This window comes from Terrapene carolina, unplaced genomic scaffold (assembly GCF_002925995.2).
Source record: "Terrapene carolina triunguis isolate 2854851 unplaced genomic scaffold, T_m_triunguis-2.0 Scaffold414, whole genome shotgun sequence".
Classification (NCBI taxonomy): Eukaryota; Metazoa; Chordata; order Testudines; family Emydidae; genus Terrapene; species Terrapene triunguis.
Window position 1 is genome coordinate 446,081 of NW_020664765.1, and position 14,385 is coordinate 460,465.

General features: G+C 42.9%; 1 protein-coding gene across 1 annotated transcript in view; it reads right to left on the reverse strand.

The window, feature by feature from the left end:
• LOC112101685 (C-type lectin domain family 12 member B-like) overlaps positions 1-13,524 on the reverse strand; it is a 22,296-nt gene extending 8,772 nt beyond the window's left edge. Inside the window, exons 1-4 of the mRNA XM_024192519.2 lie at positions 13,434-13,524; positions 6,685-6,783; positions 5,677-5,820; positions 2,145-2,299 (exon numbers count right to left, since the gene is read on the reverse strand). Coding sequence (XP_024048287.1) covers positions 2,145-2,299; positions 5,677-5,820; positions 6,685-6,783; positions 13,434-13,524 — 489 coding nt within the window. The remainder of the gene's footprint in view (positions 1-2,144; positions 2,300-5,676; positions 5,821-6,684; positions 6,784-13,433) is intronic.
• Between the last annotated feature and the right edge of the window lie 861 nt (positions 13,525-14,385).

The following is a 14,385-nucleotide window of genomic DNA, read 5'->3' on the forward strand; positions in this document are numbered from 1 at the left end:
ATCTGTAAAAAGCAACAGAGAGTCCTGTGGCACCTTTAAGACTAACAGATGTATTGGAGAATAAGCTTTCGTGGGTGAGTGCCCACTTCGTCGGATGCATGTCAATGCCCATCCAACGAAGTGGGCATTCACCCACGAAAGCTTATGCTCCAATACATCTGTTAGTCTTAAAGGTGCCACAGGACTCTCTGTTGCTTTTTACAGATTTTTAAAAGGTACTTATGCAGATAGTCACTTTAGAAAATCCCACTAGGTGCCTAACACCCATTAAAATCAATGGGAGATAGGTGCCTGAGTGCTTTAGAAAATCTCATTAGGAGTCTATCTGCATCTTTAGGTGCATAAACACCTTTAAAAATCTGCCCTAACAGCCACATTTTAAAAGGTAGTTAGGCATAACTATGCTCAGCGTTGCAACACCTAACTAATTTAGGAGCCTAAACCTCATTTTCAAAAGTGACTTGGGCACTTTGGAGCCTAAATCTGTTTGAAAATGAGATATAGTTTCCTAATCAGTTAAGCATTGCAAAGTTGAGCACGTAAGCAGCTAAATACCTTTAAATATGTGGGCCTAAATGCCTTTGGTAATCTCGGGATAAAAGAATATTCGAGCTAAATGCAAAGATGGACAATTTCTATGAACTCTTGTCTTAATCTTTTAGAAATATGACAGATTCTGACATATGATACAACATATAATAGTTGAGAAAACTGACAAGAAATACGATAAATATTATTTCTAGTTTCATAAAACCACAGAAATTAGAGTTAGAAAAGCTGCTACCTTGTCCACCCGCCAATGCAAGGTGGATTTCTTTATTTTGTAATTTAGAAAATGCTCCCCATACAAAGTTTCTGAATTCATGTGCTCCAGTTAGTAGAACATGTGACTTTTAAACAAAAGTCAAAAACAATAGAACTCTATGCCCAATCCAATTATAAACTTTAAACCAAACAACTGAACTCCAATTCCAATAAGCAACATCCTGAAGAAAGGCATGGGATCAGCCCTATGCCCTAAAGATCCACAAATTATGGCTTTCTTGTAGCAACACAGGAAGTGAATTCCATACTCCGGGTTCCTCCACTAGAATGCCCTGCCTCTCCATCCCCAGACATTTGAACTTAGCAATGGTTAACTCTAGCTCCTCAGCTGGCCTCAATTGCTTTGTGACAGTCCATGGCAGAAGAAGTTAGCTACCAGGGAGCTAGGACACAACTCACATAGGGCTTTAGATAGCAAATCCAAATCATCCCTTGCATTGCATATGGCAGGTAGGAGTACCGCTGTTTCTGGAAGTTGTCTGAGCAATAACAGACCTTTGGTGGACTTCTGCTGTTGATTCCACCTTGCTGCTCCTCAGTGCATCTTGTCTTTATCCCACACTCCCGGCTCAACCAATGCTTGGCTCCCAGCCCTGATTTACTGTCTTCCACTTAAGACAATTGCTGACCTCAGTGAAAGACCGTGGCCCAACCTGACCCAGCTGTGGCCCAACCTGACCCAGCTGGCTGGCCTGGCCCGGCCCCGGATTGATCTCTGACCTTCAGCCCCAATATTGAGCAGCTCACTCCAGGCCCACAGGCCACCAATGACCTGGTCCTGACAATAGGGTCCTTATTCCCAATTGTCCTGTGCCTTCTGTTGTCATTTACATGGGTGTAAACATCTACCAGATCAGATTGCTAACATTTTATGTCGACTTTACCACATTGTAAATGAAGAAGTGAATCCTGCTCTCTCTCTGCCCATCTGATGTGGAAGTGTGGAAATCCTATCCTTGAACCCCTCTAGCAGCCAGAAGAGCAGGACAAATGTTATCCCCATAGAACTGATCAACCTACTCCTTAAAGCACCCAGAAGGCAGTGCCCTGTGTGGAAAACCCATTGTTCATAACCACAGCAGGATCTGAGAGACTCACGTCTACTCTTAGCTTTAAAATATTCTATCGTGGTAAGTTCCACAAGCTATTTATCCAGTGTCTGACAAAGGCACTGTGCTCTGCAATGTACCACACCCTGTAGATAGGAGGCAACAGAGCTATAGTAACCAAACTGCATTTTCTGTCTTGGGGGGGAGAGGGGGGGCTTATGAGAAATTTATATCCAGATAAAATGAAAGAGGCTGGGGTAGGAGCCGTACCAGCTTCTTCTTGTCCTGTAGCATGAGAAGGGGGGAATTCTGTAAGGAACAGAATTCTCGACTCTGCTTCCAGGGCCTTTTCTCTCTTGACATGTAGAAGCAGGTGTCACCTCCCATCCATTGCCAGTTTGCAGGGCAGAGTGTACAATTTGGTCCTAAAAGAGAGAGAGAAATTGTCTTTGTTTCTCATCCTAAGCAGTTCAGAATACAAGGGCTACTGCCATTGACTTGAATTCACATAGAAGTTGCAGAGCTGTCATGTATATGGCACTGATCCTCCGCGGGCCAAGCCCGAGATGATCACTAGCCTGTGTGAAATGATCTACTCATTCTTTGAAAGTATGATACGATCTCCATTGGGAAGGGCTGGATTTCACTTTGCTGAGAAGGTAAAAACTGTTGAACCCAGCAGCAGAGAACATTGTTATATCAGGAGTCAGCAGATCGAGCTTCTACACATAGTCTTACAAGTTCTGCTCCTCAGCATGAGAGCAGTGTGCAGTCTCTGAAGAGATGCTGTATTGTTGTTAGGTTTGTGATTCAGGTTCGTTTTTATAGAGCTGTTACAAGCAGCAAGAGAATTTGCTCTTTTCCTTAATCTTTGTAACTAGAGTTCATTTCTGGGGCGGAGTTGCCTCCTGGGACCCAGACATTAATGTGTGGGCTGAGATTCCTGAAAGCAAGAATTGTCTGTATGCTGTTTGTAACCACCTCTGTTCCTGGTGTATCTAGTGTAAACAAACCAATTGCACTAAGAATACCCACACTCCTCATGATTAATTTCTCTTCCAATGGAAAACTGATCCTACCAGGCCCTGAAATCTGGTGTGACTCAGCAAAGAGGCCACCTTTTTTTTTTTAAGTGAACAATCCTGCAGTGGCCAGAGAATGAGAATGGGGATGGAGAAGGTATGAACTACCAGGAACAAGTCTTTTTCCATCTTAATTGATAACATTACTATGAATCTGAATGTCCTTTATGTAAGGCCCCTTTAGACCACTCTGACAATGTAATGGTGCTTTAAAGGGAGTGTAAATGGCTGCCATAGCAGTGTAAAGGAGAATCTGCTCCTATACTATCTGTAAAGGATAGTCCATACATAACATACCTAAGGCAAAATCACAAAAGCAAGGTGGTTAAAAGTCAGGACATATCCTGACTCCATAGCTAACAGGACATATCCTCTACTCCAGTGGTTCTCAAACTTTTTTTTTTCCGCATACCACTTGAAATTTGCTGAGGATCCACTAATTAGGTGGGTGGCCCTTCATTCTCTGGTGTGTGGCCGCCCAGGCGCGCACCTTAGAGGGAACTATCTGCGGACCACCTGAATGTAGCTCGCAGACCACTGGTGGTCCGCAAACCACAGTTTGAGAACCTCTGCTCTACTCCTCAACCTAGGAACACACATCACTACTAGAGCAACCACTCTACAATACAGACTACACACTAACATCTTAACTCTGCCCTAGGGGGAAACCAGACTTACAGAATTGTCCTCCCAAACTCTCTATACCCACACACAGACCTGACTTCCCTCAAGCACTGTTCCAATTATTCCTTCTGCACAGTTCTGGAAAAAACACACTAACTCAACGTTCATAAAGGGGCTGTTCCACAGAGATCCTTCTCTTTATGAAAGTAGCCTCTGCTTTGCTGAAGACCTTCCTCCCATAAATGATGCTCGATTAGAAAAGCCCATTCATGCTCTGTGTTAGGTTCCAGTTTCAGACATCACTGGAGGCATGTGAAAATTTCTTGCTCTTCCAATATGATCAAAACTAGTGCTGGTGAAAATAAAACTCCATTGTCCGTTTCAAAAACAAAATGTGTTCATGTTTTCCACTGGTGAACCATTGTGCTTAAGGATCTATTTATAAAATGATTATCGATCCATCTTCCCCAGAGTCAGACCACTGGTAGCCTTAGGCACTAGAGCCAGGGTCAGAAATAAATCACTTTTCCCATCTCCCCGAGATTCTGGGCATCACAATGAAAGACTCTGATGACCTTTCCAGCTCTGCTTATTTTTCTAGTATTTTGCAAACAACTACTGTACTCCACCCTTGAGGTTCCAGAGTGAATTCACCTTAGAAGCCAATCAATATTGCTCCTGAATTAGCCAAAGAGGGCAGTGCAGAGTAAAGCTAACCAAACCATTTTTTAGATTAGGGTCTGAACAAAAATATCTGAAAAAAAGTTTCCAATCAGAAGTGTTTTGTTTTTCATTTTCTCTCTGAAATGAAAAATTGAAAAAAAAAATCTTGATGTTAAATGAAACCACATTTAAAAATGAAACATTTCATTTAGAATGAAATGTTGTTAGCTTAGAAAAAATGGAAAAAATTTGCTAAAAAGTCAGTTTGGGGTTGAACAAAATGTTTCCTTCATCCCACAATATTTTGTTTCCAGACATTTTTAAAGGACTAGATTGAGAAAATGGCCAGAGGAGGAGGCCCTCTTAGAACCCTTACCTCAACAGGTAGGGCACTCATTTGGAGGGGATATTTGGGTTTCCTGCACCGATGCATTGATATGAAGCTCTATCTCCTCTATCCCAGCGGAGTGAGCTGGAGGCTATTCTTGGATGAGTTTCTCTTCGTCTATTTTGTTGAAGCCATTCCACTTTGTATAAATAATTAAAAAAATATTTGGAGCAGGGACTTAAACTACATCATCACAGGTGAGGGCCCTAGCACCTAAACTGTAATCGTTCTCCCAGTCATGCTCTGCCTTTGTGAATCACTCTGCTTTTGTGAATGGCACCTAAATCCTTTTGTTTATCTAGCCTGAATTTTATTTATTTATTTTTTTTTGCCAAAACAATTTGGGAAATACCTGTCCAGTCCTCTGATACTTTCTGGACAGGTATAATAAATAAAAATAAACTTTTTTATTTGACTTTTTATTTTTTTCCCCTTATTTTTTAATTTAGCTAAATTCAACCTAAGTTGACGAGTAATTTTGGACACCCATTTGATGATTTACTATTAAAAAAAAGTTGCCCAGCTCTATTGCTGAGTGATATAAAGCATTCCTGCTTCTCCAGACTCTGAACATGCTACTTCTTTCACACTTCATGACCCAGTCTTAGAGGAACGGAATGAAAGTTGATCCTTAATCTTCCAAGCTGTTATGCAGACCACTAAGCAACATCACTAGTGGACAGTTACCATCTGATACTATTTTATGGCCCATGTGAAATCAGTTGGAAAGTACCAGTTCAGTTACTAGGAGGCAGGTGTCAACATCACAAAATCACAATAATAACTGGCATTATTAATTATTTGCTTTCTTAGCCATTTGAACAGAGAAGACAAGGACTGAATGGATCATGAAGGAGGAATTCCCTTGTACCTCACCTCTCTGCTAATTGCATACAGTTAGTTGTGGTCCCTTTCAATGCAGGTGTAGAGCTCATTTAATGAGGTGTAATTGGAAGAGAATAGGTGAAATTATATAACCATTGCCCAGCCTGTATCTATTCTGGAATAAAGGACAGGAGTCCATTTGCATAACAATCCTATTTACCATTATTCTTATTTTTTTCTTCCCCTTTCAGACACAAATTGTCTTTCATGTCTTGCAGCCTTTTTGAGGAACTTGTTTGCAGAATTTCCTGGTTTCGCTTGAGGTTTCCAATCTGTTTCTGGAAGTCACTGGAAACCTGAAAAACTGAAATTCACAAAAACATTTTGTATTCTCATAATTTACAAATCAAAATTATTCCTGCCTTTGTCCACTTTTAATTTTTGTATTGGGGTAGCCATGTTAGTCTGTAGCCACAAAAGCAACAAGGAATCTGGTGGCACCTTAAAGACTAATAGATTTATTTGGGCATAAGCTTTCGTGGGTAAAAAACCTGAAGAATCTGAAGAAGTGGGTTTTTTACCCACAAAAGCTTATGCCCAAATAAATCTGTTAGTCTTTAAGGTGCCCCCAGACTCCTTGTTGTTGTTTTTAAAATTTTTCGTTATTCTATTCATCTGGTTTAAAATTTGTGCCTTGTTTTGGGTAGTAACCCTTAGTATTAACATCACAGGTTTAGTGTAATTTTTCTATTTAAAAATAAAATTTAAATCAAATGAGCTGGCTTCTTAATGGGATACAGAGCCTTTCACCATTTTGTCACCAATTGATATCCAGCGCAGGTCAGTATTAACTGAAAAACATCCCCACCTTATAAATGTTCAGTGTGAAATGAATTAGTGGATGTCATCCAGTTCCTAATGGGACAGGTTTCGATATCACAAAAAACAGCATCATAACTTGATGGCACAAGAAGCCTTCCCTTTGGCAATTTAGGTAGAGAGGTCAAGGAGTGAATGGGCTACAGAAATTGTCACTTGCAGCAATACTACTACTCTGGAGCTCAACCAAGGTAAAGTACATTAATGGGTGATAGTGTGTCAGGAAAGCTTGCATTACCACTGCCCATGCTGTACCTGTGCAATGGTTAAATCAACAACTTCAGACTACAGTGGATAGATAGCAATCTTTTATCTGAAATTCACCAGATAAAAAAGTATTGATACTTACACACTATTCCCAGGGCTAACAGCCCTACCAGCAATGCCAAGCACAATGTGAGGAAAGTCAGGGCAACCAGACGCCATGTGGGGGAAGAAGCAGGGTGCCCTGCAGAAACAGCAAAAAAAAGTCCAGACCAGTAATATATATAATTGGTGCTTTAGTGGGGCCAATTTCACAACGCTGAAAACAATTATGAGCCAAATCCAAACCATCTGGAAGGAAGAATTTAATCAAAACAAAAAAAAAACTGAATGATAATTGGGAATCTTTAAACAACACCTTACTAGATGTCCCCAATGCCATAAGCTCACAATTGAGGGAGAAGGCTGTGCTAGTTTTTAAAAAAATGTTTAGTGTAGAATTAAAGGCAGCTGTAAAAAATAATAATAATTAAATACATAACCATTGGAATAAAGGGGAAGTTGATAGTAATGAATATAAATCAGAAATTAGGAATTGTAGAAAATTGATAAGGGAAGTCAAGGGACATAGGGAGATATCTATGGCAGCAGAAATAAGAACAATAAGAAGGAGTTTTTAAAATATATTAGGAACAAAAAGAATCCTGACAATGGTATTGGTCCATTGCTAGATGGATATGTTAGAATTATCAATAATAATGCAGAAAAGGCAGACATGCTAATATATATTTCTGTGCTGAATTTTGGGGAAAAACAGATGATGCAGTCTCATCATATGGTGAGTACACTCTTTCCCATTCCACTTGTATCTCTGGAGAATGTTAAACAGAAACTGGTGTGACTGCTGATGGAATACTATGTCCAGTTCTGGTGCTCACAGTTCAAGAAGAATGTTGATAAATTGAAGAGGGTTCAGAGAAGAGCCATGAGAATGATTAAAGGATTAGAAAACATGTCTTCTAGTTGTAGACTCAAGGAGCAAAATCTCTTTATCTTACCAAAGGGGAGGTTAAAGGGTGACTTGATTATAATCTATATGTACCTCCATGGGGAACACATATTTAATAATGGACTCTTTAATCATGCAGAGAGAGGTATAACACGATCCAATGGCTGAAAGTTGAAGCTAGAGAAATTCAGACTGGGAATAAAGTGTACATTTTTAATGGTGACAGTAATTAACTGTTGGAACAATTTACCCAGGGGTGTGGTGGATACTCCATCACTGACAATTTTTAAATGAAGATTGGATGTTTTTCCAAAGCCACGTCTACACTAGCGAGCTTACAGCGGCATATCTGTACCGATGCAGCTGCGCCGCTATAAGACGCTCATGTAGCCGCTCTATGCTGAGCGGAGAGCGCTCTCCTGTCAACTTAATAAAAACACCTCCATGAGTGGTGGTAACTATGTCCGTGGGAGAATCTCTCCCGCCAACATAGCGCTGTGCACACTACCACTTATGCCAGCAAAACGTATGTTGCTCGGGGGGTGGCTTTTTCACACTCCTGAATGACATAAGTCATAGCGTAGACATGGCCTAAAAGATCTGCTCTAGGAATTATTTTTGGAAAGTTCTATGGCCTGTGCTATGTAAGAGGTCAGACTAGATGCTCATAATGGTCCTATCTGGCCTTGGAATCTAAGAAAACCAATAGTGAATTCAGTGACTAAAAGCTGTGCATTCTGGAAAAGCCTTATTTTGCTGCTTTGTTCTTCTTCCTTACTTCCTTACTTCTTGGTTCCCACATACCCACAAAGACACTGAGCCAGCTTCTGATAGGGCAGACTCTGCTGCAGGATCCCGAGTGGTAAGAGGTCTGCTTGGAAAGGGCTGCAGCTACAGAAGTTTCCAACAGACTCTTTTCCACTGCAGGGGCTACAGATGGTCAGCACAGACCCCAGAGTGGGTGGGATCCTCTCTGCAATCTGTCTGCAGAGCTCTTATTGAACCCTAATTAGAGATGAAAGCTAAAAACATGACCTGCCCTCCCCAGGGTAAATCCTTCCCAGGTCACAGCGGCAGCCCTTGCTGGTGAAGGAACTTATAATTCCCCTTGCCTATAAATGTGGGAATGAAGCAAGCACACTTTGTATTATTGTATAACAGTTCAGACTTTGTATCATTTCTTGTATCTCCTCCTTATTAGTCAACACCATGGCTACGGAGGAAACAAGAAGTCCATCTACCACTCCAGCATTGGTATCTCCTCCAACCAATAGCCATTTGCCTCCTTCTCCTCCAGCAATGGCATGTCCTTCCTCATCATCAGCTTGCCTCACTTTTCTATGATAACGTTATCCACTCTCCCACTTCAGACACCATCCAGTCCCCCTTAAGTGGTTTTTGTTCTTCTTAAATGACAATCTTTGTAATGGCAAAATATTTTAGAAGCTGGGTTTTGACCGAAAGGCTGTAAAGAGTGAACAAAAGGGTAGAAAATGAAAGCAGAATTCCCTAAACAGAATGTTGAGAACACAGGGTTAGAAATGTATATGAAAAAAGAATATCAACTGCTGTGACACTAGCTAGGGTAAAATTACAAGGGCCATTGATCCTCATGCTTCAGGGCATGATCACCAGCTAGAGTCAGGAAGGTTTCATTTACATCCCTATGTAATAGTGCAAAGTGGTGGTTGATATTTTGCTGCCTGATATGAGTTGTATTTTTAAATGAATTTAATATGATGTTTGATTAATTATTCTATCTGATAATCAACCAGGAAACAAAGAAAACTCCAATGGTGAAAAATATTTTAACTTTCTAATAGCTCCAGCCCCCAGAAAAGAATTTTTACACATACATGACAAATGAGTTGTCAAGCCCTTTTGTAGACCAACAAGATGTAAGACATCAATTTTATTAACTCTTTGTTTGGATATTATACACTATGAACCAGATCCTCAGCTAGTGTAAATTGATGTGGTCCACTGAAGTCTGTGTAGTGACAACAAGTATTCACCAGTTCTAGCCACAAATCAGTTAACTCTTTACCAAATACAATCCAGTCTCAATTTGGAGTGTAGCTGGGACAGTAACTGTGTCCCAAGTTCATATTAACACTTAGCACAAGTCCAAGGCTGGCGCACAGACTGAAGGCCCAGTTAAATCCACGTTAGTTCCCAGCTTCACTTCAAAATAGAATGGTGGTGTAACTGGTCTTGTAAATGGGCCTCCGAAATTGGATATTTTTGTAATGTAGATAGACCCATGGCCCACATGCTCCCAGAGAGAGCCTGGCCCTGTGAAGACAGACAGCATGCTGTAGTGGGAAGAAACAAAAGGACTTTCTGTAAAGTAACAGTTTTTAGTCTAGCTGTATTTCTAGTCTCCTTATTGAGCCAGGTTCTGCTTTGTGCTGTTCTGACAATGCAAAGCAGGATGAAAGCCTGCTTAACCATCTACTTGGGAATCCCCATGACAGGGAAATCCCTAGCTGCAGTAGCCAGCTCTACATCACCTGGCCATAACTCAAAGAAGGTGTCTAGAACATGGCTGTGGAAGGGACCATGGTGAGAGTGCCTCTGCACTGCAGTGATCACTGCTGTGAAGTGGCCTCTTGGGGACTGTTGCAGCCAGGCATAATTTAGAGCAGGCCTAAGGCTGATATAAATTATGCAGAAGGATGAGTCAGCCTGTAAGTGTGCATCTCCACCTCAAGGGCAACCCCCAGTGCATAGATGCAGCACTGCACAAGACTTTGCCTCTCATACCTGCTCTGGTGGGTACTTCCTTGGCTGCAGTGGGCAGTCTCAGATAAAGTCTTCCTCCTACTCCCTGTCTGGGTCTTCTGTGCCTCGGCTCTCTGGCCATGTCCATAAGAGTTCATCCCTTCCAGGGTAACACAAACAAGTTCAAACAGGTTCTTAAACTAATACCCTTCTGCTCCTCTCAACATCTGTAGTTCCCTTGTTGGCCTTCGCACAGGGCTTCCCCTGTAGAAGCCTAACCTGCTGCTGTATTGTTCTTCCACCATTGTACTCTATCTGTTAAAACGTATCCCATGACTTCTCTCTGCTAGAGAGACCTTCCTCCTCTGCAGTCTCTTCCCCCAAGTGAGCTTCCTCAGTCTACTTTTAAGGCCTAGCTAACTCTGCCTCTTCTGGGCAGAAGAAAATTAGTTAATCACCCCCAGGTGTGGAGCTGACTAACTAGGGTTCTTTCCCTTACTTTACAGAGGATGGGGATGCTCTGGCACCAGCTAAACACCCTGAGTCAGCCCCGGGTACCTTGGAGTTCTTTTGGCTGAAGCTATACTGGGTCTCTGTGGGGGTCCTGAGTCTCCTTCTGGGAGAGGGTGGACAGGATCTGCCCTGCCTTCACAGTCAGATCCATGTCTACCACCTTCAGGCCCTGCAGAGACTCCTTTATGGTGCAGTTACTCTGGCGTAGAGTTTGCTGGTGCACACCTTCCTCCACCATCTTTGAGGGCTCCGATGCAACCTCCATCTCTTCTACCTCCATCTGAGGGGTCTTCTGCAAGACCTCTCTGAGCTACCGGTCTTCTACCGGGACATCCTAAGGACCTGGAAGCTGGTCTAGGCGACCAGGTCCATGGTGGCCGCCGAGAGGGAGGACCTCTTTACAGAGCCCCTGCTACACAACCCCCAGCTCAGTGTTCAGGTGGTGGAGTCCCCCTTGGTGTGCCGGAAGTTGGTCCTGACAGGTATCACCAGAATTGGGGAGACCTCCTGGAGTACAACAGTTGGAGCCCCTGTCGCTTGGCCAGTACATGGGGCTCTCCATCCCTCAAGTTCGACGGCATAGAAGAGCGGCCATACAAGGTCAGTCCAAAGGTCCATCTAGCCCAGTATCCTGTCTTCCGACAGTGGCCAATGCCAGGTGCCCCAGAGGGAATGAACAGAAGAGGTAATCATCAAGTGATCCATCCCCTGTTGCCCATTCCCAGCTTCTGGCAAACAGAGTCTAGGGACACTATCCCTACCCATCCTGGCTAATAGCCTTGATGGACCTATCCTCCATGAATTTATCTAGTTCTTTTTTTAACCCTCTTATAGTCTTGGCCTTCACAACATCCTCTGGAAAAGAGATCCACAGGTTAACTGTGCGTTGTGTGAAGAAATACTTCCTTTTGTATACTCCAGGAGGTGAGGGCAGCCTTACTGCCTGTCTCTAAGGCCTTCCTTGAGTGGGTTCTGCAGGAGTGGTCTCCCCGCCTGCCCTTCCCCCTGGCCCTCTGGACCTCTCCATCAGGCCCCTGTCCTGCGAGTCTCCCCTCCCCCCACAACTGCTCCCTCCTCACCAGATGAGCTGGCTGAGCGACTTGCAATGGGTCCATCTCTGAACTGTTGCATTGCCCTCCTCAAAAGATGCTGCAAAGAATCTGGCTACAATCAAGGTGTGTCCACAGAGCACTGAGAAACCTGTATGTCTTCTTACAGCATGCTCCTGGGGGCAGACTTCCTTCCCTATGACTGGTGTAAAGCGGTGGCTCCAGAAAAGAAGACGTCGCTGTGGTTTCCCTGAACTCTGGTGATCTCCAACTGCTCTGCCTCCAATGACCATTTATGGTCACTAGCACCTGCAGCAAAGTTGGAACAGCCTTCAGACTGCTCTAATTGATACCAGAGGACTGGCTTAGAGCACAAATGGCCCAGGATCGGGGATAGGACAAAGATGATTTACAGCCATTCTTGCACATTCCCCTCCTGAATCATGCTGTGTGCTCCTCTGCCTGAGCCAGGAATCAGAGCCTGTTACACACTGATGCCATCGGGTGATTGCTACTTTCCTAAAAATGGCAAAACTGCTAAATAATCTGGCTTTTGTCTGAATTGAAAGGCAAAATAACCTACCACCTTCCCTACCAAGGTACAGCCCCAAGCTGGAGCCTGACAGCATCACATGTTGTGGTCTCTGACAGATAAGGAAAAAAGGAAGTGGTTTCAATTTGATTCACTCGGGATCTGAGGTTTCCCTAGCTGAATGCAAGCCCTTCTGCAGAAGACAGCCTGGGGCTCTGAGGTCCAAACTGCTCAGAGAGCCAAAGCAAACAAAAGTTCTGTCTTCAGAGTTTTTTATTTAACTAATCTCTCATTCATTGTTTCAGGAAAAGGCTCCGTGAAACAGAGTTTGTGTTTTGAGCATTTTTTTTCTTGCATTTATAAATATTCCCGTGGTCTCTTTTTTTAAAAGTACCTTTGACTATTTAAAGTATTTCCCTCTTCTCTGGCTCTGTTCACCCTTTCACATGGAGACATCACATATGCTCCATACTGTGAAAGTGAGTTATCATTTGTCACCAAATGTTACAACCTCCCATGAGAAAGAAGCAGGTCAAAAATGAAAGAGAACTAAGATTCTATTTCCTCCATGGACCAGAGTTTGACAACTATAAAATCCTAATCTAGCGCAACATCTTGCCATTGTTGATTCTGCCAAAATCGCCATGGATGGCACAGTATGTCCTCTAGACTCTCAAACTCTACACTAGAACCTGATCCCACAAACACTACCTTGCACACTGCTCACTCCCATGGGTAGTCCCATTCAAGTCAATAGGATTACTCGTGGTAGAAAGTACTCTCAGCAATTAGTGTTTGCAGGGGTCCTTACATTGTGAAAATATTCAGGGGAGGGACAACATCTCCCTCCATGCTTTGAACTGCACAGTGCATGCTTCTGTGCTTCTGTTAATTAATAATGACAATAAAACAAAATGAGAAATTCACCACTGGTGTAACTCTACTGAGAATAACGGATTTAGAGGAGTTAATTTAGAAGAGGCCCATTCTGCCTAAGATTAGGTTGACAGTACTTCCCAATCCAGCTAATTTAAGCACAGTAACTAAAAAAGCCTTAGAGATTGTACCTTTTTCCTCAGGAGCAGCAGGCTTTGGGATATTTTCCAGTGCATAAGATTTATTAAATTCCAGATCCGCATATGTTATTTCCTCTGTCATAGCTGGTGAAGAGGGAAGCTTACATTTCAAGTCAAAAAGTTAAGGCACATTCGAGGTTCTGCAGCAGATGAGCGAGGAACAAGATCTGTCATTTTAGAGAGGGCTCCTTTTTAATGCATTGGTTGATACAAATGAGGCAACCCGGATATCAGAGCAGAGTGGGCCAGAACTTCCCCTGAAAGGATGTTACAAAAGAGAAATGTTCCCTTTTGACTGAGGAACAGTCCCCCTCTCTTTCTTCCTCTGCCTCCTTTCTCGCCCACCTGCCCACCACTTATTTCTCTTTGCAACATCTGTCTGTGTAAATTCTATACTTTGTTTTTTAAAGAGGCAACTTGTTTCTGCAGAACTGCAGGATCAGGATTCATATGTGGGGCTGAGTACAGGATTTTCACAGCATTATGGTCATGTTCTGTTATGACCAGATGCATGTCATAGGGGTTAGCACTCTGCACTGTCCTACAGCAGGCTTGGGATCAATTATCAGTCCTTGTCTCTTGCCACAGGGTGCTGAGAGTGCTCTGGAGACTGGGTCCAGTGCCCAGGGATTAGAGTTCAGTGTGACCATGCAGAAGCCCTAAGTCCAGGTACTTGGGCCCAGATCCTTGGCTGGTATGAATCAGTGTATTGATCATTGACTTCTAGTCCAATTTATACCATTTGGCACCTGGTTTCTACCAGCTCAGGTCAGAAAGAACAAGGAATGCTGCAGGGATCGGGGCCAATGCCTGGGAACCACTGCTTTGTGCTCTGATATGTGAGACTTCAGCTTTATTACCGTTCCTGGAATCTTGCTTCGCTAGGCCTAGGAGGATAGTGTATGGCACAAGGAAAAGTTCAGGCAAAGGTACAGGTTTTGAG